The sequence below is a fragment of the Camelus dromedarius genome, chromosome 27, assembly GCF_036321535.1.
Source record: "Camelus dromedarius isolate mCamDro1 chromosome 27, mCamDro1.pat, whole genome shotgun sequence".
NCBI classification, from domain to species: Eukaryota; Metazoa; Chordata; class Mammalia; order Artiodactyla; family Camelidae; genus Camelus; species Camelus dromedarius.
In genome coordinates, this window is record NC_087462.1 from 3,716,909 (window position 1) to 3,741,589 (window position 24,681).

General features: G+C 48.8%; 1 protein-coding gene across 1 annotated transcript in view; it reads right to left on the reverse strand.

Moving 5' to 3' along the window:
* Positions 1-210: 210 nt before the first annotated feature.
* The window catches only part of SAFB2 (scaffold attachment factor B2), a 31,252-nt gene continuing 6,781 nt past the window's right edge, over positions 211-24,681 (reverse strand). The window contains exons 5-21 of the mRNA XM_031437021.2: positions 23,931-23,993; positions 22,983-23,010; positions 21,562-22,072; positions 21,084-21,133; positions 20,453-20,553; positions 16,020-16,169; positions 15,819-15,931; positions 12,333-12,463; positions 10,917-11,008; positions 7,938-8,074; positions 6,260-6,550; positions 5,094-5,234; positions 3,911-3,953; positions 2,828-2,958; positions 1,088-1,200; positions 915-981; positions 211-625 (exon numbers count right to left, since the gene is read on the reverse strand). Coding sequence (XP_031292881.2) covers positions 475-625; positions 915-981; positions 1,088-1,200; positions 2,828-2,958; positions 3,911-3,953; positions 5,094-5,234; positions 6,260-6,550; positions 7,938-8,074; positions 10,917-11,008; positions 12,333-12,463; positions 15,819-15,931; positions 16,020-16,169; positions 20,453-20,553; positions 21,084-21,133; positions 21,562-22,072; positions 22,983-23,010; positions 23,931-23,993 — 2,313 coding nt within the window. The 3' untranslated portion in view covers positions 211-474. The remainder of the gene's footprint in view (positions 626-914; positions 982-1,087; positions 1,201-2,827; positions 2,959-3,910; positions 3,954-5,093; positions 5,235-6,259; positions 6,551-7,937; positions 8,075-10,916; positions 11,009-12,332; positions 12,464-15,818; positions 15,932-16,019; positions 16,170-20,452; positions 20,554-21,083; positions 21,134-21,561; positions 22,073-22,982; positions 23,011-23,930; positions 23,994-24,681) is intronic.

Sequence of the window (24,681 nt, forward strand, 5' to 3'; positions counted from 1 at the left end):
TCCCAGCTCTGCTGCCGCCGAGCTCTACGACCTTGGGCAAATATCTGACCCCAGCACCTGTTTCCTCACCTGTAAGATGCGGAGATGGATGCCCCACTCCACAGGGCGGCTGTGAGAATTCGTAACAGAGGCCGGCCTCCACTACCCAAACACACAGTGGTGCCGCCAAGGGCTGACACCGTGCTCTGTAATCACTGAGACACACACGCGTGCGAACCATAAACTTTTATTAATGGAAAATGGAATGCCTCGTTAACAGAAACCTTGTCTTAAAAATGGCAGAACAAGAACACATTTATTTAAAAACAACAACAAAAAAAGTGAATTCACATTGTATTGAACTACAACATGGTGGCAGGATTTGCTTTGTTTTTTTTTTTTTTTTTAAAAGATTCCACAAGTTCAAGGTAACTCTGGCTAAGAGATTCAACAGAACGTCTGTCCGCCTACCAGGACACACGGAGTGGGTGGGGCCTAGTAGCGGCGGGTGAAGTGAGGGTACGGGTGGGGGTGGGGGTGTGGGACTCTGCTGCCCCGGTCCTGGCCGGCCAGTCCTCCGCCGTCCAGGCCTCCGGCGGGCACCACGTGCCCCTGGGAATGCCCGCCGTGTGCAAAGCCGCCTCGCCTAGGAACAAAGGCACGCGTTTGGCCCCGCAGCGCCCTGCGCTCTCGTCATGGCGCAGCATGCGGCTCTGCAGCCTTTGGAGCCCCTTGGCTTTTTCCAGGTGAGAAAAACCATAACCACAGATTGCATCCAGGGGAGGCGAAGAGTGTTATCTGCGTAAGTTGCCAAGAATTGCTTTGGGGGTTTGTTTTCAAAACATCCGACCCAGCAAGTTGATCAAGCATGCAACAAGGGAGAGAAGTGAGGAGCAGGAACAAACCAGTTTTATCCGCAGACAAAAACTTCTTACCCCGACATTCCGCCCCGATTTGCCATGTGCCCTGGGCCCGAGGGCCCAGATAGGGCCCTCTCACCACCTGGAAGAGAAGGAAGAGTCTGCCAACACTCCCTTCTTGGAAGTGCCTGGAAATGCTGGGGGCACGCCGGCCCTCTGGCCGCACCTCCCACAAAGTTGGCCCATACCTTGCCACCGCAAGTGCTCCCGGCCCACCGTGCCCACGTCCACCGTGCCCGGCCAGGGGCGCTCCTGATGCTCTTCCAGCCTCTGACTGTGCTCCGCCCAGTCACGTCCACCCCTTTGCCAAAACAAAAGACGGATACACGACTGTCCTAGTGTGCCTCTAAGGCGAGGCTGTGGTGTGGGCTGACTGAGTCCCACGGTCAAGTGTTTCTGAGAGAAGTGGGCAAGGAACGGGAACAGACACCCCCCAAAGATCACATGCAGCCAGCCAGCACATGAGAAGGTGTTCAGCACAGCTAACGTCAGAAGCACATGCGTGAGATGTGAGATACCACCTCACTCCCGCTAGGACAGCCGTTATCAGACAGTCAACGACAAGTGTTGATGGAGATGCGGAGAAATAGCTGGTGGGAATGTAAAATGGCGCAGCCTGGTTGGAAAACAGTGCAGTGATTCCTTAAAAGGCTAAACAGAGTGACCACGTGACCCTGCAAGTCCACTCTTAAGTGTCTAACCGAGACAAGGGTAAACATGAATTTATACAAAAACTTGTACCCATTGTTCTTAGCATGATTCTGTAATAGCCCCAAAGTAGAAACCACTGAAGTGTCCGTCAACTAATAAACAGAGAAACAAAATGTGGTCCAGCCACACACTGGACTATTAATCAGCCTCGAAGAGGACCGAAGCACTGACACTCGCTACTACATGGATGAACCTTGAAAACAGATGCTCAATGACAGAGGCCAAACACAAGGCCACAGAGTGTGTGATTCCATTTACATGAAACGCCCAGAGCAGGCACATCCAGAGAAAGGGAAAGCAGGTTAGCGGTTGCCAGGAGCCGGAGAAGGGGGAGGGACTTTTCTGAGTGATGAAGCTGGCCATGGGATGCAGGCACAACTCTGTGGATATCCCAAGTGAACTGTACACTTTAAAAGAGTGAACTGCACACATGTGAATTATATCTCAAAAAAGCTATTTACAAAAAGTTTCTGACAGAAACTCTGGGAGATTAAAATTCAAATACAGTTCCAAAGTGTGGGTGCCAGCAGTCCCCAGAGGCCACCTAGAAAAGCTTCCTGGCCCCAGGCTGCGTGTGGAAGGACAAGTGCACTGGCTGCCAGCTGATCAGCACTCAGACGCCTGGGACCAGGAACCCACCAGACAACCTCCAACACCTGTCTCCAAGTGTGAGTGCACCCCTGTGCGTGCCATGTCTGCCATCAGGTGACAGCCACCCAGCCACACTGGTGACACTGCTCAGCACAGTCTTCTACCCAAGCAGGAGCTCTCTCGTTTAAGGCAAAGCAGACTAAATGACATGAAAGGACTGAGTGCTAAGTAGGTCGATGGGGAGAGAACACTCCATACTGAATCTATCAGACTGCACCCCAGTCTTCACTCAACACCTGAAAACCCACTTAGAGGTGTGGTAGAAACTTCTGGTATCCGTGACTCCAGCCTTAAAAATACCTACAGACCACTTCGAGGGGTGGGGGTAAAGCTTCTCTACAACCGGTGAGGACAAGTCTAAGAAGGCTTCAGGACAGGCTGTCTCCTTCAGCAGGCAGGGCCCATGATGGCGACATTCACACCTAGGGGTGACCCTGGCCACACTGAGCTGGGAGAGGCCATTCTAGGCGACTTGGCAGATGCACAGTCCAGGTTCACTTTTGGAGGCGCCAATCTCTGACCAGCTGAGGACAGACACCTGGCCCCACTGAGGCCTGCCCGCTAACCTGGGTGGAGGCGGCGGCCCCCGGCTCTCACTCATCCTCTTGTCGGAGCCATAGCACCCCCAGCCGTCTCGGGAGTCCCGGCCATGGCGCTCCGGTGGTCCTCCGTGGCCATGGCGGTCATCTGAGTAGTGCTAGAAGGCACAAAAGGAACAGGGCGACTCTAGCCGCATCACTCCTGGACAGGCCTGCAGCAGGCACACTTTCTGGGTTTTGCCAACCTGCAGACCCTGCCTCGGTGGGCCGAAGTGTGGCTCAGCACCCTCAGCCACCCCAGAGGGCCTGCCCATGCCCCTTCTGATGTTTTCTGATCCCCTCCTCACTTGAGAACCCCAGGTGCCTCTAAAGCTCCATCTCTGGTACCACACAAAGGGCCAGCAAAGGACCCTCCTGCTCTGTGGGCATGGAGAACCCCACACTTTATGGTCCACGAAGAGTCACTGAGACCCATCTTCCCTGAAGAGTCAGAACACCTGCTCCTTGCTGGTGATGGGGGGGCCCTTCCCACACACCCAGGGCATCCAGTGCCCTCCGACCCCTCTCGATGTCGTTCCTCAGAGGCAGCACAGGCCTCTCGCACTGACACCCGGAGGCAAGGACCACAGATGGGAATGGTTCAGGACTCCTGGCCAACCAATTCTATTCTGAGAGAGCCAGCACATCTGGGTGGTGAAAAAGACCACATAGTATTCTCTCAAAAACCACATCCCATTTCAAAAAGCCACGATTCTGATGCTGTCTCCCATCTTTCTCATGGAAGCCTCCCCCTGTCCATGAGCCAACACACTATTCACTCCTCACAGGGCACCAGACACACCGGGATCCACCCCAGTACCTGACACAAAGAAATGCCCCAAAACATGAACTGAACGACCCCAACAGGCTGCTAAGCCCCGGTTTTACTACACTTAATGAAACGAAGCAAGCATTAGCCCTACGTATTTAAAACCACACAAACTCACTACCCAGAAAGCTACCGATCGTGTGCCAGTCTACTCACTGGCCAGACCTGACGTCTCCACCCCTTCTCCCCAGCCATATGCAGCAGCAGCGCCAACCCGGGCCTGGTGTCTGGGTTTTACTCACCTGCCCATCTCGCTCTCCCATCACCGACCTTGAACCTTCCCTCCTGCAAAAGGGAAATAGCTCATTCCAATGGCAGCTGATGGTTCTATACATTTCTGCAGGCCACACGAAAAAGTTCCACAATTGGGGTACTTATCCTCTTTTACCACATAAGAACTGTAATTTACTGACCTAAAAAAAAAAAGCTGGTTTGCATCTAAATGCTTTTCCCTGGGAGTGGGAGAGAAGTCTGATCCTAAGAAGGTGGTAATGAAGGTTTTACTGAACTACGATCCCTCAGAGGGGTCTCAGAAGTAGAGAGACATACCATGAAGCCAATGCCTAATTTATCTGTGGCCTGGTGACAAGCCTGGTGATAAGAAAGCCTCAGAGGGTCCCTAACCTCAGGTCTGACCCAACACACGTGACTCACACCACATCTCAAACCAATTCCAGCCATAATTAATTAAATGAGTGGCTTCTCAGCCCATCTTTCCCCTGTTCCCCCCTCCACTCTGAAAGAGCTAATGAGCAGTGAAACGGCTCATGGATATGCAGCCCAGGGGAGCACAGCGAGAAACCTAAAGAGAGAATTCTTAAACTGGAAAATTGAGAGCGGCCTTTTTAATAAATGATATAGTCCTCATTTAAAAAAGCACTGGCAAAACACCCACCCAGACCCTCGAAACACGAAGCAGACCTAACAGGACCTTCCCCACATTCCGCAGTCAGCTCTTTCCACAACGTGCTGGCTCGGAACCTGTGCAGGTCAGGGGCCCTTGCGGATGGCCCAAGCAAGTCGCGCCCTTTCTCTAAACTGCCTCCTCATCTGTACTAGTAAGGAGACCGGGCCAGGCCTTCCTCAGAGCGCGTGCTCCATCGGGGCCCGGGCCGCTGGGAGGGAGAGGGAGCAGTGGCTGTGAAACCGACCGGGGCGCGGGGGATGCTGAGGCTCAGGTCCTGCCCAGGGCCTGCCTACCCTCGCTGTGAAGAGGGCAGCGCGTGAAACGAGCTGTGATGCCTGCCTGCTAGACAAGGCGAAGATGCCACAAGTGACCACCGATTCCAATGTCCTGACTGCAGTCTGTTACTAAATCTCACATGTGGCGGCCAGAGGCACTGACTAGGTACCTCAAGAGAGCCCCAGAAATTAAAAGAACCTACGGAGACTGATCCCTGCCGTAGGAGGGGGCGGCGCACTGACCTGTCAGCCACATGGTCCTGGTACTGGCCGCGGTCACGATGGTCAAAGTCGTGGAAGCGGTGATCAGGCCGAGGGAAGTCTGGCCGGTATCTGTCCTCCATGGCCATGCGCTTTCCTTCTGGCCAATAAGTGTCATCTCGCCTATGTTTAATTTTTAAAAGGATGGAAATTTCATTTATGAAAGAGAATGAGGGGAAAAAGAAAGGTCGGAGGTGGGGAGGGGAGCTCTCTCTCTAGAACCAGTATCTTTTAAAATGTCCTGCAGGGCTAATCTCTAAACATTCAATCATTATCGCTTTGATTTGATAAATTAAAATCCCCCAAACTGCCAAAAGGCATACTGGCATTCTCATCTGACAATCCTGAAAAAAGAACTGCTGTGAGCTAATTGTATCACAAGCCTGTTAATACCTTGATCCCCACATGAGCTCAAACACAAGTGAAATGAAATATTTGATTCTCCTGGAATGGCACTGCATGTTGCCACATTTTCACCTTCTTGTCTTCTATGGTAACCTGAACCTCCCTCCGAGTTTTTGCAGAAGCAAAGGGAATTAGATCGGGTGATAGCGAACGACATACAACTCAGGATGGTATCCAATTATCTTCGTGATTTTTACCAGAAAATTAGGCTCACAGGTGGTGGGGTAACAGGTGACCGTCAATTAAGCAGCTCAGAGAAGCTGGAGACCAATAAACCCACTTTTTGAATGGGAAGGCAATTTCCTTTTCCACAGCGCCAACTCTTTGCCTCTCCCTCTAGGAGGACACACAAGACCGACAGGGGCGGTGGTGAACTCGGCCCAAGGCACACTTGGTTGTCTCCTACACACTTAAGAGACAGAGTGGTCACACTCCACCAGGAACCACAGTGCAAATAATGGGACAGCCTAAGTGAAAGCACCGCAAATCCTTCAGCAAGGGGCAGCTCTCAAGATTCCCTGGAGAATAATTCAGCTAGGGAAGCATCTGCACGGCGAGGGAGGTGGTAGCAACTTGTCCTGCAAAGGCCCCCAGAGGCGCTAGATTCCGTCTTAAGCGTCTCCGATTCCCCACGCTGCGCGGGGCAGGAACAGAGGCTGTTACCCCAGGGAAGCGGAAGCACCACCTCCCCCTGCTCCAGGCCTAACGGCCTGTAACAGCGGGCGGGCGGCCGGGGGCCTTACCGCCCGTCGTCGTAGGGCCGCCTGAGCACCGGCCTCCGCTCCTGCTCGTAGCGCAGCTGCTCCTGCTGGCGCCGCAGCTCCTCGCGCTCGCGGTGGATGCGCTCCTGCTCCTTCCGGCGCTCCCGCTCCACGCGCATGCGCTCGCGCTCCAGCCGCTCACGCTCCATGCGCTCCCGCTCCAGGCGCTGCCGCTGGCACTCGAGCTGCAGGCGCTCCCGCTGCAGCCGCGCCTTCTCCTTCCGCTCGTGGAAGGCCTCCAAGCGCTGCTCGCGCTCACGCTGCTCGCGCTCTCTGGGGGAACACAGGAAGGCCGCCCTGACTTCCCAATGTGGTGGCGCCCGGCAATCAAGATCAAGGCATCGCCCTCCGAAGGAGCCTGGAAACTTCCAGGTGTCAGATGGTAACTGGCTTGGCTGGGCCTGGCTGTCATCCACTGGCTACTAGGCAGCAGGCATGAACCCACTCCCACCAAGCTGCTGGGATCCGCCAGAAACCACAGTCTCCAGACCTTCCCTTTCTCAAAAAAGCAAACCCAGGAGTGAGCTGGGAAGGAAGCAGGTGATGGCCAGAATACACAGAGCCTCAGGACCAGACTAGGAAGACTTGGCTCCAAGGCACCAAAATGAAGCCACAGGTTATGAAGGGGGCAGAAAAGTAAGAAACACAAAGGATGATGGCTACTCTAAAGGCTGCTGGGCATAGAGAAAACCCTGGAGAAACGGATGACAGGAGCCTTTCCTGAGAAAGGATGGTTAACACTGTACAATGAGCCATCTTTTTCACACCTTCCCTCTAAAAAGGCTGTATCTTTAACAAGCATGTCATTTTGAAGGGACCTAATAAAGTGCTGGGTCTGGAGAAGGCCAGGCATGAAAAAAGGGCCCAAGGTCTTGCGTCATCGGCCACTGCACACGAGGAGCTGAGCAGGACTGGGGACGCCCCTCTCTGCATCTGAGCAGAAAAGCCACTGCCCCTCCTCACCCCTCCCCTCCCTCCCTTAGTGCCTAGAAAGGCTCCAAACCAAGAGCAAACCAGTCAGGAGCAAAAAATGTCCAAATGGATAAAGACGCTTCCCGACAGGCTTCTCTCTCTACAGCTACACGTGCAGAGGCTGAAATCACACTATTTTAGCAAAGCAAACTGGAGCAGTTTCTATACAATCGACTTTTGCTCAAAAAAAGTTTCCAAAGCACTATGACATGACACTTTTGCTGAGCAGTATTTGAGGGAAAATGACCAGGTCACAATGGATGTCCCCATGTGACATGGCAGAATGTGAAAGTAGAAATGACAAGCTGCTTCAATAAACCATCTCCTGAACAAAGATGAGAGAGGCCCAGGAGGTCGCTGTGGGGCCGCTTCGGCCTGTAGACACCACGATACACAGACCAGCACACTCCTGGGTCACCGTGTTAATAATTTGGCAAGAAGACTGAGGCCTTGACCCTGGGGACCCTTCTATCAAACCCACACGTGGGTGCACTTGCTGCACAGGCCAGGGTGCAACTTCAGCCAGAGGTGATGCCCACGGACCAGGGTGAACCCCTGCCTTTCGGTCGCAGGGGAAACAGACTAGGCGGCCAGCGAGCCCAGGCTACACAGGCGACTTGCTTGGGAAGAAGGACGACCATCCCAAGAGGAGACCACCAACCTGTCAGCCCAACTCGGCCCCACTCACCGCCGCCTCTCCGTCTCGCGGATTTCCCGTTCCCGCTGCCTCTGGCGCTCTCGTTCCCTTTGCTCTTTGATCTTATCAAACGACAAGATGTCTCTCTTCTCTTTGCTTTCCGACTTGCGATCCTGACTCTTAGAGCTCTGTTTACCAAAATTGATGTACTAATGTCAGAAAAATGATTACAACAAACGCAAGATGAAAGTTAAGTGTGTGGATCTATCTGGATCAGACGAAGAGTCTTCCACCCCACACAGTTCAGAGACCCCAGTGCAGGCTGCTTCACTCCACACCTGAGTTTCGCTGCCAGTCTTGCTTTCAAATGTCGCAAACAGAGGGCGTGGGTGGGAGAAGGCGGGATGAAACCTCAGCACAGGCGTTCTGGAACAGCACAGCCCAGCACTCTGCACTACCTAAAGCAAACCCAGCTTCTCAGAGGCACAGGGCTGGCGTGCACGATGCACGGCGGCCCGCCTGTTCAGCGGGGAAGTTGTCAAACCAGCTGTGTGGACAGCTGGATGATGGGCTGCATTTTTCACTTCTCAGCTGTTGGCTCAGGCCTCAGGCAGGTGGTCTCATAACAGAACAAGCCAGACACACTTCTGTGAAATGGCACTCTCAATGCGGTACAATGTACTAATTTCTGGGATAAGCCAGGAAATGCTTACGGCTGACTCCCACTTCAGAGGTTCTCAAAGGCTGGGACTCCCCAGCTGGCCGCAAACTAGAATCTCCCAGGAAGTTTTTACACAGCTCAGAGCCCAGGGCCTCCTGCAGACACTGCCCCAGAGGCTCCAAGGAAGGAGCCGGGGAACATTTTCTAAAAGCTCCTCAGCTTCTTTTCTTCATTAGCTCATAAAGGGGAGAGAACATCAACAAAAGACAAGAAACCCCAAATAAAGATGGGCAAAGGTCATAACCAAATACTAAAAAAAAAAAAAAAGGGAAGGGGACACATAGGACAGCCTCATTACAAGGAAAGATCCACAACCCAAAACATCACACGAGAGGCAGAGTTTAGAGTCTGATCACACACACTGCAGGCTGGAGCAAGGAAGGACAGACACCCTACGTTCCAAGGTAAGGATGTGACCTAGTGGGGGAGGTAGTGGAGTCCCCAAATCGGATTCCTGGATCTATAACCTGGCTTTGCCACTTACTAGTGGCCTGGTACCTGCTATGCAACGAATGTAAGTATCTTCCAAAAACTTTCTGAAAGGCATTCTGATAGCATCCATCACAACGAATAACGTGCTGGCGGCTTTGGACCAGCAACCCCACCAATGGGCATTTCCCTGTTATAAAGCCTGCCAGGAGGCATGCACACCAATGTTGCAGCAGTTTGCAGTAGATGTGGAAACAACCAAGTGTCTGTCACCAGGGGACTGGGTAAAATGATCGCAGTGTATCCATAAACTAATACGAGCTTTACGAGGAGGACACATACCACCACCTGGATGGATTTCAGGGACATCATGTTGAGGGAAAAGGCCAATCTCAAGAGGTCACAGTTGATGATTCCATTTATACGCCATGACAATGTGTGGCAACGGAAAACAGGGCTGGTGGGGTGGGCGTGACAAAGCAGTACTGAAGAGGCCAACTTTGTGCTGATGGACTAGCTCTGTACCTGGGCCATGGTGGTGGTCACACGAATCTACACTGGTGACAGAACGTCCTGGCACCATAACCCCCCTGGCTTTGAGACAGCGCTGCACAGCTACAAGAGAGGAACCGTCGGGTGAAACCAGGTGATGGGTTCCTGGGACCTCAGTACTCTCTCTCACAACTTCCCGTGAATCTGTAATTATTTCAGAATTTAAACTTCTTTTTTAAAAAAGTAAAAAAGCAGGGCTGTATGCACAATACACAAAGCTCCCCGAGACGTACCACGTACAGAGAGGTGCACGGCAGGGCGGCGCTTCAGCCGCGGCGTCTGAGGCGCAGGTGTGTGCGCCGGGGACGGGCCGTCCTCCCCGAGGGGCCGCGAGGAGCCCCGCCAGGCAGGCTGCTGCTTCACGCCGCGTCCTCCTGTACTATCTGTATGTTCTAATCACGCCTGCACTGCTATTTTTTTTTTTTAACATCAGAGTTACTTGGGTGTTAAGATTTTAGGCCTTTTTGGGTGTTCTTTTCTACATTTCTCTGTATTTCATGATTGTCCTACAGCCCACAGGAAAAACAGCATTAGATCTGCTGCTTTATAGAACTCAAATGTCCATTTCAGAATTAAGTCTCAACACCACAAAATGTTCTTGGATGAATACTGTTAGCTCTGCACTCACTGAAGGGCACTGCTTTCCTTAACATTTTAGTTAGAACCTTCAGCTGGGATGCACAGGGTTTTGTTTCCCTGGGTGGAAAAAGTAAAATGAGAAGCAACTAGCTTGTCCAGTGGTGTGTACCACGTAAGCAATGGAGCTCCTCTGATAACACGAGACAGTCAGTTTTAGGATGGACTCTACCTTGCTTTTTGGCTACTTTAATAGAAAACAAGAAGAACTACTAAGGAAAATGAATAAAGTGCTATTAGATTAATCAAAGAGCAGGACCTGCCTTCCAACTTGAAAAGCCCTGGGTCTTGCTCACTCTGTCCAACTTGTGAATCAGAGAAAGGGAATCATGGGACAAAATGGGCAAAGGGTCAACATGTTTATGGGAAACAAACATGGTTAAATACTGTTTTGAAACAAGGTTTAGAACCTAATTCGTGTCTATATGTATAATCTACACAGTTATCAACATGCCTCTTGAGCACTTCACAGAACCCTTAAAATTTTAAAGGTGAAACAACATTGTTTCCGTAACGCCAATCAAAGTGGTTGTTAAGCCATCATCAAAAATGGCTGGACTTGGGGGGGAGGGAGACAGCTCAGTGGTAGAGTGCATGCTTTAGCATGCACGAGGCCCTGAGGTCCTGGGTTCAAACCTCGTTAAAATCTTAAAAGAAAAGGCCTGACTTGAGCTGGCAGAAGCAGTACTTACTCTCTCTTTTGATCTGCTTGCGGTTTTCACGCTAATGACAGGCTCCCCTTTCGATTTATCCATTACAACCGTTCGTTCCATTCCTCTGCTTCCTTCAGGGAGAAACACAGCAACTATGAAAACATGCTGACACCTCGCTTCCCGACCGCGGGCAGCACTCGGGCTGACGGGCTCCCGATGCTCGCTCCATCAAGTGACTGATGCTCAGCTCTGGGGCCTCACACCTCATCTTTCTCTTCGCTGGGATACAAAGTCAGCACGGCCGATAGGGCCACATGGGGTTGGAGCGGCTGGCACTCCCTGACAGGCCTCTGTTCATCTAGAGCGAAGTGCTGTGATCTGTTTGTATCTTTCAGCATAAATGTGAACCAAAGTGCATTCTGCAACATGGGCACAAACACGCCCAGCCTGCAGGCTTCCTTCACCCCCACGCTAAATCCCAGCGCCTCCAAGGAGAACCAACTTCAATTTGTATTCCTCCCACACATCCTGGAGCGCTTGTGCTCTGAGTCAGACACTGCGGCTCTGAGGCCCCCACAAAACGGGTGGGCTCCCCTCATTCATCTACTGCAATAAAGGCTTCCAAACCGACATTCCCCTCAATGACACGATAACCAGGCTCTAACCGCCAGAACAGTGACTGATTTAGGGAGATTTACAATACTTGAGGAACATTTTAAACACACGTTCCTCTTGAGACTGCTGGTAAATTACCCCAAACACTTAAGATGTAGCTTATAATGCGCCATACCAAATTCCAAGGCTCCAGATGGCTGGGTTTTGTTTCTGTTTCATGGGGGGGGGGGGTTATGGGGGAAAGCGGACTGGTTTTATTTTTTTCGACAAAACATTCTGTGGAATCTCATGCAAATCTGAGGGTGCAGAGCACAATAAAGTGGGTTTTTTTTTTGGTGCCAAAACCCAGGAACAAAGCAATAAACTTCTGTAAAATAACAATAGAGGTGACGTGCTCCAATGCAACTACTTTAATGGGTACAGAAGTTCTCAGGTTTTAGTTTTCTCCACATTTTTTGCTACATCTGGCTTTAATATAAACACATGAAAAACTGGATCACACACGTGCAGAACTGCATGGAATTAGTCACAAGAATCAGGACACCTCCTCTCGAGTCCCACACTCTGGTCTGTCAGACTCAGGAAAAGCAAGAACCCAGGTCCCTGAGCCACCAATAAACACAGATCCTGACCAGGAAAACTCCAGATTTCTGTTGTCACAGAGAAACTCCTCTAAGTCACTTCATCACCTGAGGCTCTATCGCTTTACAGCTTCCTGTGAACAGCACGGCTCAGCCAAGTCACCACAGTGCTGTGCTCACATGCTCCAACCCGAACCCCGCCGCCGCCACCCCGGCCCGGCGCTCCCCTTCTTGCGAACACTTGAAAGACTCTCATCACCTGATTTGGTAACTCTGGACCGATTTGTAGGTCCTGCTTTCAGTTCATCTTCGTCTTTTTCTTCCTTTTTAATGTCTTCAGGTTTTTTTTCTTCCTTTTTCTCGATCTTCTCTTCCTTCTTAATTACAGTTCTATTTAAAAACACAGTTATCAGACATGAGTCCCCAAGATTCTAACCCAAGCAGTCTGCACTCACTCAGACTCCCCACACACAACAGACCTGTGCGACGGCAGCGGGAGGGGAAAATCATTTGAAAACCGCAGTACTCACAATACCCTCTTTAGATACAGCCCCTATTCCCACTTAAGTTACTTGCTACGCCCAGGAGCATGCCGGATGGGCCTGCAGGCTCATGGGGTGTTTTTCCAAAATGCTAGATGCACCGCAAACATTCATGAGAAACACTCCACTACATAGGAAAGCCTGCTAAAAGCTAACTTTAAATGTTTCATTTTGTTTGTGTGGAGTATTATTTTTAAGTTTTGTAGGGAAAAACGTTTTTTCCAAGTCAGTACAGTATAAAACAGAATGCAGACATAGTATGAGGATGGGCGGTGCCTGCTGTATGACGCAGGGGCCCCTCCCCTCCCCACCCACACACCGCGCAGGTAACTTCTGCACACTCAGGGGGAGGTAAAATGGCACGTGACATGCTAGAAATGTGGAGACTGTTAGTACCATTTCAACTGAAGGCAGTTTTATTCTAAGCAGTGAAATAAATCATTGCTGCCATTCAAAGGTGTCTCCTGTATTCCCTATTGCTGTTTGTCTCAGGCAATTAAACTCCACACTTATTAAATGCCCACTGTGTGCCAGGGTCCAGGACGGAGAAGCCAGGCCTCTCCAGGTCCACTAACCAGCACTTCCTGCCCTCTCTTCCCATCACCCGGGCAGAGCTCTGGAGGCCCAGGTAAACTTCCCCCAGATGCCACTCAGGTCACTCTTCCTCACTCCTCAACTTCCACAGCACAAAGCTGTCATCTTTAAAGTTGTATTTACTTTCAGTAATATTTTATTTTAAAGTAAAAAGAAATTGACAGCGTTTACCAGAACTGATCATTGTAAATGTCTTTAACATATTGGTTTCCCTTTAAAAAACAAAACACTGTACACACAGCAGATGTCAGATACACTCATCCCTATGACAACACCACCGTGCCTTCACTGTCGGTCATTTGGCTCCGCCTCTCCTGGCTTTGCGTGCCCCTTCACATGACCACGATGCCCCACGTGATGCTCTACACCTCTTCAGACTGACACAGGTGGACGGGACTGGGGTGCTGCCCTACCACGCCTTCACCTCCTGCTCTGCCCGTTAGGCCGCGTGGGCGCAGGCACAGACGCTGCCCGACAGCCCACGGTGATTCACCCAGCTCCCTTTTGACAGACTAGAGCCTGTTTCTGGCCACTCTGTGACTGCAAATAGTCACTAGGGATCGTCTCTGACATGCCTCCTCCACAATTCCGGGGCGTTGCCTTCTCCCTCCCTGCAGACCTGAAAAATGTCGAAAGGACCCCTCACCCCTCCTACTTGTTCTGCACCCACACGGCACCTCACAGAAGAACTTCTTGATAACACTAAGTTAAAAAGCAATTTCTAAAAAATACATATGTAGGAAAACAGACTAGAGGGATATATACCAAGAAGCATCACCCCTGGGTAGTGGGGTTGTGCCCGATGTGCGTGAGCTTTCCCAGTGGCAACACCATAAAAACCACTACTCATCCGGGCAGCCAAGACAAGCCACCTCTTTGGAAAAGCTGTTTCACTCAGGCCGACCACTAAACCTAGAAATTCTTAAAATAAACGTCTAATGAAGAAAATAATAAGATTAAAAACAAGTCTTAGAATGCTCAGCCTCCTAGGCAAATCACTCGAAGGCAGTTTGGCTCAAACATCCTAAGCTCACCCCCAGTGAAGCGCCCCTGCACCGGGGCAGCCGCCCCTGGCCGGCCTCAGGCTGGCGCCTGCCCGACCTTCTGAGCCATCTCTCCTTCCACAGAGCACGGCCCGCACAGGACTGTTACAGAGGCTGCAGAAGCCGTCTGACACACGCCAGCTAGCCACTATACCCCCCTTCCTCTTCCTGCAAACATCGCACTTTTGTGATCAGAGAATCAATGAACAAAATGCATCCTGAGACACTAAGAACACCAAGAACTCCCAAGTTCCCCGCGTTCAACCAATACAAGGTTTTAGCACTACTGACAGGACGTGTCTCTTTGGAGAAGTTGTTGGTAAAATTACAGTCTCTCTCCTTAATACGTGAAGGCTAATCCAACACCCACTTCTCACGGGTTTATACATTCCAGTTTGGCCACAGTGAAGATGGACAATCACACCTTTAAAAACCAAGTTCAGTGTCTGAGTATTATGATGCCTACAGGCATGTTTACTATAAATTTTTACGTTAAAAACAACAACAACAAAAATGGAATTACTGTGAGACTGACATTCTCAGCAAAGGGTTCAATTTTTAGATGTAAGTGGACCTAGAAATGAAAATAAATCGTGTTGACAATATAAACTTAATGCAGACACTCAGCATTCTGAGAACAGCATCCTATCAGGCTCATCACCAAAGTCCACCTTCTCAAAAAGATAAACCTACGATTTTCATAAAAGTATAAATAGGGAATGCCCTCTTTGAATGATCTGTCTCTATTTCCATCTCGATTAAAGACATAAATCACCTCCTTTATAAAAATAGCATCTCAGACCTGTGGTTTCAAAACCACTGTGCCAAGGTACACCAGGATAGGCAAACTCACAGTGCCCTGGGATCTGATAAATTTCTGAGGGAAACACAGCAATACTTGACATCTGTCAGACACTGCATGAACTACTAGCTTGAGGTCACTCATTTCAATATCAGATCAGGCTACATGCCTTTGGACGCCACTGTATCTTTGCAAAGCTGAGTTTTTGCAGTTGCTGTGATAAAAACCAAGAACTGCGTGAAATCAATCTGGATGAGGAAATGACTCCAAAGTTTGAGAGACCATGTAAGGACTCAGGACGTTAAGAATCAAGTAAAACTACAACTGACCCTCCAACAACGTGGGGATTAGGGCACTGACCCTCCACACAGTAGAAGACGCACGTGTAATTTTACAACCGGCCCTTCCCACCCACAGTTCCACAGTCGCAGGTCCAGCCAACTGCGGGCCCTGTAGAACTTTGTAGTTACTACTAAACATCCCCCATGTGAGTGGATCTGTGCAGTTCAAACCAGTGCTGTTTAAGGGTCAACTGTGTTAGTTGTTCATTCTGTTATTTTTTTTAACAGACCACTAACTTGCTTAGACATAAATAATTATTAAGTGGCAGCAAAATGCAAAAACCACCTGAGATTTAAATGAGGAGCTGGTGAGGCTGTCTATGGAAAGGACACATGCTTGTTTCATGAGTGACCCTGTGGGGGCCACCTGCCCTCTTCCCAGTCATCTTCTCAAGAGAAAGGTTTTTTAAAAAATCACTTTACTTTTCAACTTTGATTTCCACAGAATGATGTCTGTCAACATTCAACAATTTTTCCTTCTTCACTTCACACTCTTTTCTGTCAGACAGCTTTTTCCCAGCAGGTTCATTTTTGGCCTAAAAAGAACACAGACAGAAATAGCTCAGGGACCAGGTCTTCCAGCTTGCGAGCAACGTGAGTTACCACAGGTAAGAAGGGCCTCACCTTCTCTACAGAGATCATTCTTCCGTGAAGCTCAGTTCTGTGGAGATGGCTGATACACTTTGTGGCCTCATCGGAGGTTGACATGGTGACAAACCCATAGCACCGAGCCCCGGGACTGCGGGCGTTAGTCACCACTTTGGCCCCGACAACCTTCGTGAGAAAGAGGACTCTTACTTTTTCATACAAATCACATTACATGTCAAAAACTGTTAGAGGTTAACTGATCATCGGAATCATTTCCACTTGCTTTTACTTCTCTGAAAATTATTGTTGCTCATAATTAGTTATTAAAGTGGTTCTAATTAACCCTGGCCTATCAAAATACAACTGCTTTTGATACATGATCAGCCCTCACAGTGACAAAATACAAACAAGAAAAACTAAAGACAGTTAAACTTCACTAACACAACTTGTTAATTAACCAAAAGTCCTTTCCACTTGACCTTTCCAATTCCACCACACCCACTGATAGCTTCAGGGGTATCTACTCAGAAATGCACGCCAATCCATGCAGGCCCAGGTGGAGAACAGCTCTGACACCGGTGCAGAGAGGGCTTCTGCGTCAAGCCAGAAAGGAGCACCGAGAATTTACTGTCCTACTACCTCAAATAAAAACCAAGAAGAAATGTGGGCAACAAGGGTCTGCAGACACTGGGCAAGAGGCCGCACAGGATGATGAGCCCTGCCAGGGGGGAACACACAAGGCCTGTCTCCTGTGACTGCTCCAGCGCACTGCCTAGAAACTCCAACCAGGGGCAGGGAGGAAGAAGTGAGGGGCAGCACCCCTAAGCTGAGCAGACTGAGCTCAGAGTCTGGGGAGATGAAGGCAGCGAGCAATCAGAGCACCAGAGAGGAGAGGGCTGCACAAAGGCGATCCAGACGGGTGGTCCCGACCAGCCCACTTGTGTGAGGCAACCACCCAGGCTAGGGAGTCCCACGGGGAAGGGGCAGAGGGAAGTCAATTCCCAGGGCTCACTCAGGGCCACAAAGGGCTCACTGTGGGAGGGGTCCACCAGCCAAGGGGCACCAAGCACAATCCTCAGAAGGGCATCGTCTTGGGAGCGGACAAAGCCGGCCCTGAGCTGACGGCTGCCCTGGCCCAACTGACGAAGCCCAGCAATAAGCCTCACAAGGAGCAAGTGACTGAACTGCACCCCAGCAGAAGCTCAAAGACGTTTATAGGGACAGAGGACGAACTGGCACCCCACAAGGTAAAAGCCGTATCACCTGGCATCCCATCAAAAACCACTAGGCTAGCCAAGAAGCAGGAAAATAGGGCTCTTTTATTTTTAATGGAAGTACTAGGATTGAACCAGTATGCTAGGCACATGCTCTACCACTGAGCTATACCCTCCTCCCAGGAAAGTATGGCTTTAACAAAGAAAAACAGTCACCAGAAAGGACACAGTGGCAGAACCAGTGGGCAAGGAGAGCCTGTATGTTCAAGAAGGCAGAGCAGCAAGTGAGCATATCAGGTAAGCACATGGAAGATACTTCAAACTTCTAAGACAGAACACACTAGATGGGACTCACACAGACACGGCAGAAGAAAAAATGAGGGAACTTGAAGACAAAGTAAGAGGAACCATTCAAAATGAAACTGATAAAAGAGATGGAAAAAACCAAATGAACCAGAGCAACAGCAACCTGTGCAACAACCTGCAGAGTCCTCACTGGCAACGAGCACAGGAAAAAGCAAACGAAACCAAAGCACAGCAGCAGCATCTGCTCCAAACCAGCGGTCAAGAGAACATCCTGACAGCAGCCGAAGACAAGACGCATGTCCATCAAGGAGCAAAGATGAGAGGACGGCCAGCCCGCTGGAGACGACACAAGCTATGAGGAGCGGAGCGGCTGTGCAACCTAGGAGGAAACTGGCCAGCCCTGACTTCTATACGCAGCTGAACAAAGGCAAGGAACAACTCTCTCAGACACAGCAAAAGCCGCAGGAAATCATCATCGCTAACCCTGCACCACCATATATGTTTAAGGAGGGAGGGAGAATGATACCCACAGGGAACCTGGATATACAAAAAGGAAAAAAGAGCAGCCCTAAATGGTAAACACACGTGGATAATTAAAAACCGATGTTTTTTCTCTTTAAAAAAACAAAACACACACATACACAGCTAATAATACACTGTGTGCTTGGTTAAACAGAAGTAACACGTAGAATGGTAACATCACAAAGGCCGGCAGGGTGCTGCTGTCAGGCTCCTTTACCATCCCGGAACTGGTATAACGTCACAGGGAGCGGGGAGGAGGGTCTAGCTCAGGGGTAGAGCCTGTGCTTAGCATGCACGAGGTCCTGGGTTCAATCCCCAGCACCTCCACCAATCAATCAACCAATCTAATTACCACCCCCCCAAATTGATTAAAAAATAAAAACTAAAAAAAAAGTGGACATTAAATATACTGAATACCTTGAAACAAAACAAAACTGGAAATACAACATACCAAAACTTATGAGATGCAGCAAAAGCAGTTCTAAGGGGGAAGTTCACAGCAATAAATGCCTAAGTCAAGAAACAAGAAAAATCTCCAATAAATAATCCAACTGTACGCCTCAAGGAACTAGAATATAAACTAGTTATATACACCAGATATAGCTAATAAACTACAAATAATCATAAGAAACACACCATGCAAAATCAAGCAGATTAACAGGTGTAAGGAATCCAAGAAGAAATAGGACAGATACAAAACACAAAGCAAGACCAGACTTAAACCTCACGATACCAGTGCGTGTTACGTGTCAATGTTCCCACAGGACAGGCAAAGAGCCTGACACACAGGAGCCCTGGCTCTGACCCCCCGACTTGGTGGGTCAATGTGAACAGACCATCTCCTCTCTCTGCACCTCAGTGTTCCCTAACTGTGAGATACGGAGTGGGATCCATGCTCTCCAAGGTCCCAGCAGGGCCTGACGTACGTGTTTCTGCCTGCAGGGATGGAGGAGCCCTGCTCTGCCTGCGGAGGAAAGCCCTGATCTGTCCAAAACACCCCATACAGGGCCAAGGGTGACAGAGCCTCTGCTGACAGGGACACAGATGTCAGTTCACATCAGAGAGGAACCTTCACATTCCTCCCTCTCCAGGCCAGGGGGCTAAGCCCCAAAGGGGCCATTTGACCTTCCCATCAAACTCATTCTCCTTGCAAATGCATCACTTCCTATGATAGACAAACCCAAGTGAGAGCAGCTACCACAGAAAGCTTACATGGCCCTTCATCCCACCCCCTGCCCTCCAGCTCCTCACAGAAGCCTGTCAGTTCATCTAATTCCAGACGTTTGTCTCACCACGGGGCCTTTCTAAGTCTGGATGTTTTGGTCCAGATCTGAGCTCTGATGCAAACTCTCATAATTCAGCCTTTGACCTAAATGTCACTTCCTCAGCAATGTCTGCTGAACCCACCTCCCAATTATAGATTAGGTCTTCCAACCATACACTGATGGCACACTGTAATTTCCTTTAATACACTTATTGCAACATGTGGTATGTATGTATTTCTTAAATGACCTTCCCCCAGATGTAAGGTCTATGGTGACAGTGCCCTTGTATCCATTTGCTTCAGCTTGAGACTCAGTCCCTGATTCTAAATAAGCAAACTAATAGGTTTTGGCTTTGTAGTGTTCTAAGCACTGTGGAACGCTTCTATGGGGTCCTGTCTGCCCAAGTCCTTAACGTGTTCACCAACACCTGATCAGGTGACACAGACCTGAGCAGAGGAACGGCCTGGGTAGCCAGGATGACACAGCTGCCAAACCTCTGTCTGGGATGCCTGGAACTTCCTGATGCTGAGTGGTTCCACGCCTACTTCTCTCCCAGAGGGCCAGCCCACAGGCACCCAGAAGACCAGGTCACTATAACTTATGGTGAGACTGTTTCACTACCTAATTTCAAGACAAGAATCATTCTTAAATACTCCTTGGAAGGCTTTCAAATTGTATTACTTTCCTCCTGCCTCTGCCACCAGCATATTAGCTGATTTATTTTTAAGCCACTGTCCTGTGCCAATTCTCAAACTGTATACTTATGATGCTAGAAGACATATAGGAGTCAACTCTTCATTTACTATCAAGGAAAAAGTACAGATTGTCAGGTTTGTTTTGAATTTGCCTGAAGATAGTTTCTCCAAGAGAAGCTAGAAAGAACAGCGGGGCATCCACACCATAGCTTTCCTACACCTCTTCTGAGCAGCAGTCCAGCGCTCGATGAGCTCCACGTGTCATCCACTCCCGGCCGGAAACCAGGCTTACCACCCAAATTGGGTGGGCTCAACCCTTGGACCTTTCTGTTGTTCTTCTGCTTGTTTTCCCCAACCAGAAACAAGAACCAGTAAAACTAACAAAGCAAGAATTAAGTTTCTAAACTCTTAAGTTTATTTTTTAATGCCAAATCAAGGCGAGGTGGCAGGATGTAAGGGGGGCATACCTTTCCATATTTGCTGAAAAGGTTCTTCAGATCTGTTGCTCGAGTTGTGGAAGACAGCCCACTGACCCACAGATTCCTACCGGAACTGCTGCTGACACGACCTGAGGCAGGAGGCAGCCGGTTATGCTTTGTCTCAGGGCATAACAGTAAGCAAGACTGTAGCTCTTTCTTAAACCCTAACTAATTCCAATCTTGACTCTTTTGATTCAAGAACTTAATTACTGCCAACACACGAATAAAAGACGAAAAAGCTGGACCACAGAAACTGAGTTTTCTCACTTGAGGAATAATCACATCCATGTCAGTTAGAAATTGAAATGTCTTTCAATGATCAGTTTTCAACCAAAATAGCAGTTTCTAAAACTGTATTTTTCAATGAGTAGAAATATTCCTGTCCTGTAACAGGACTTTCATTACTCCATAAATGACAATCACACAGTCACAATAAAGATATAAAGTACAGAAGCTCACTAACATTTAAAACTAGTCTCCTGAGATACCAATAGATAATTAACTCCAGTAATCCATAATAAAACCAACTACTGGATCCAAAATGTGGACACCCGCAGGCCCCTCCCTCCCAAAACAAGAGATCCTTAGGTGGGTCCCTGCCACCTAAGTTAAATCATACCTTTTTCATCTTTAATGATTGGCTTTATATCTTTTTCTTCCTTAAAAGAGCTAGAGACAAAAGTTAATGTTACTCATACACGAAGAAAACGAAAGAGAACTAAATCAAAAGTATGGTATGTGCTAAAACTGAATACCTACCAGAAAATTAGTCTGAAATAAAATTTTAACAGGCACCTTTGCAAACTTATACTGAAAATCTGACCCCCCAAATACAACGTCAGATTCTTAAAAGTCAATTCGATTTAGCTGAAGGGAACACTTAACAATTTAAAAGCACAACCATAGTAGGTTGAGAAAAACAAAAGGAATTGAAATCACCCATTAAAGATACACAAAGAGAAATAAAACATTCTTTAGAAGTAAACTACAATTGCATCAGTCTGGCTGGCCAATTGCAGAACAAACAGCTTATGTGTGTCATTAAACGACCAATGAAAAGGAGATAGCGTCTGGTCTAAAACTGAGAAAAAACAAACCTCATTTTCTGATCAGCGCCCTCACTGGCTGAGGACTCTTTAGGAGCCGGAGGGACTTCATTACAAGCTTCAAAAGCAAACTTCTTCACGTCTTCTTTGCTATCCCTGGGCTCTGGGCTTGAGGCTTCCGGGGGCGCTTCCGCGGCCTCCTCGCCACAGGCTTCCGTGCGCTCTGGGGCTTTACTACTCTGCTCAACTGGCTTCTCTAGCCCTACAGGCTCACAGTCCGTCCTCGCGCCATCGCCTGTCTGCTCCACGGGCTCCCTTTTCACTACCGCTAACAGGGTGTCTGCCTTGCTCGACTGAGCTTGTGCTGTTGACTCGCTGGCCAAATCTAAATCACCCTCCTCCGGATGGGCGCTGCCAAAAAGGTCCTCTTCCTCCGCAAGCTTTCTGTCTGGCCCCACGCTACTTGTATCCTGTGCAAATGGCTGCTCCAGCTCGGAACCTTCTTCTTTTACTGGCTCAGATTTACAAGTTTCCCCCAAAATGTCGAGTATTTTCTCATTTTCTACGGATTTAACAGGAATAGAATGGCACAAGGTTTAATTACCAGGGAAATAAAGCAATCACAAATGCGGAACTGGCACGGCTGCCACACTAACACGAAGAGAACTGCTAGCTACACAGAGATTGGAAAACCCGCGGGTACACAAAGTTACACTGGTTACACTACCTGCTCTCCAACCGACTGCTAGAGTAAGCCTCTACGCTACATGGAAGAGAAAAGGCCCCCACAGATTCAAACACCTACAACCGTGTGGCTGCTTCTCGACAGTCTTCTTTATGTTTTTGTTCAAGTCTGGGTCTTCGACTCATTTTCCCAATGTCCAAGGTGCTGAATCGAATGCAATCACCATTCACTGAACAGCTCAATTTCCAAATTTCTTTGAATTTCTTTTAACAGAACAGTCCAACATGAAAACCAGAATCTCTTCCGCCGGCAGGAGATAAACGCAGTCCAGAAGGGGGACAACATGTTGGAAATTTTCATGAAGAAACTCCGATTCCTCTTCTGGAATCCAGTCACTTCTCAGGTTACAAATGCCCTGACCACCGCTTTGTCCTGCCTTAACTGCATTAATCAAAACAACTGCGGCAAATATCACAAGATCTGTTTCATGTGTAGAAACACATGGAAGAATCACAGGGGGGAAATTACTTAAATGCCACTCTATGTGGTTAGAGATGAAAATAATCACTACATCTCACCAAATATATTTGACCTCCACAAACCAGAACGGTACTTCCACAGATCTGGTGATACGAATGGGTTTCCAATCTCTGATCCTTGTACGATCTGGATTGTCCACCATTAAAATAATTTACAAGACCATACACAGCTTAAAATATATAGACAGCCTGGAAAAAATAGCAGGAAAACTTTCAAACCATAACTGTCGTGTTTCTCTTATCAGTACCTGGCTCCAACAGAGGTTCTTCAATATCCTATTTAAAACAAAGAAAAGAAAAAGTAAATGCACAAAGCATTTTAATAACTGGACAGAGTCCGCTAGCAGACACAACTTTCAATTAAATATGAATAAATGCTTGTTCCAAACAAGTGTTTCTCCACTCAAAACAGTGCATTTCATTCCATAATTCAACAAAGACAAGCTCATTTTGTCAGTTTCTCCCCAGCAAAAGCAGTTAGGCAGCAGGAATACTCAGCCCATCCATTTCCCCCCTTGGAGCTGGGCCAAGTTAGGTCCAAGGGTAGTTGACCTAATGGCCCCTGTAACTGGCAAAGACTCCCACGGTCAAGGTAGAGGTCACACATCACACCAAACTAGAGAAAAATGTATTTTTCCCAATACAGAACTGTCATTTATAACTGGAACCTGTCAACAAAACCATTTCTCCACTCTGCTTAACACCTCTCCCTGACCCCAACTCTGCACAGTACTGAGGACCATCAGCTTTCGGACCTCCAGGGTCAGCCCCACCTTCTCCTCAGCCCCACCCCCGATTCTCCAACCCTACAGTGAGCCACTCTCCCCAAGTCTTCTTTTCCCCTTCACCTGACCAAGCTAACTGACCTGTCAGACGTTAATTTGAACAGAACTTTCTCTGGGAAGCCTTTTAGTGCTTTTGTAGCCCAATCACCTGAACTTCTAACTTCTCCCTTGTGGAACTTCCCTTCTAGGTATGTTGTTGTTGGTCATTAACACCCTGCCCACTGGGCTGCAAACCCTGATGCTGACTCGTCTGGCTCAGCCTCTTATCCCCAGCACCTAGCTCAGGACCGATGCTCAATGCATTGTCTTACACACTTACGTGCGTGCACGCACACACACGCTCTTTTCCACTATGGAAAATTAACCACTCACGTCAAGTTTCCAGCCATGCAGAACCAGTTGGTAACTTACCGGAGGTACTTTGAAGTCCAATGACGAAGTATCCAAAGTGTTCTCGAAGCCTTCCCCATCCACCTGAAAAAAACTGGAAGATTACTTTGCGGAGACAGAATTATGAATGCCAAGGCCTACGCTTCACCACTTTCCAGGCCACCTACATGTCTATTTCCTTCACAGCATCAACTGCTATCTCCAAGTCCACTGGTGGATGACAGCAGTCCCCCTTAGCCACGGGGAGTATGTTTGTTCCAAAACCCCCAGTGGATGACTAAAGCCTTGGACAGCACCAGACCCTATATGCACTGTGTTTTCCCTACGCTACAAAGCAGCAATGTGCATGCGTAGATAAACTGGACCAAGGGACACCCTGCATCCCAGGCAGGACGGTGCAAGGTGTCATCACACTACTGCACACTTTAAAACTAACTGTTTAGTATTTTTGGACTCCAACTGCCTGCTGGTAACTGAAACCTCAGAAGACAAAACTGGGGGTAAGGCGTATTCAGTTTAACTCCTGCCTCCCTGTCCACTCTAGGACTGGGTGACACCAGCACCTCTGACAGTAGCTCACAGAGGGCTGGCGCTGTCAGTGCTAGCCAGATGAACAAAGGGGCAAATTCATTTCCCAGGCAGTTTCCACACACTGGTGGTCAGCATATACTGCCCAGCCTCAGAACTTTCAAAGCTGAACTTGAAAGGAAAACGCACTTCACGTTGCTCCCAGTTCACTTGGTAGTAACACAACACTTAAATTAACAATCAC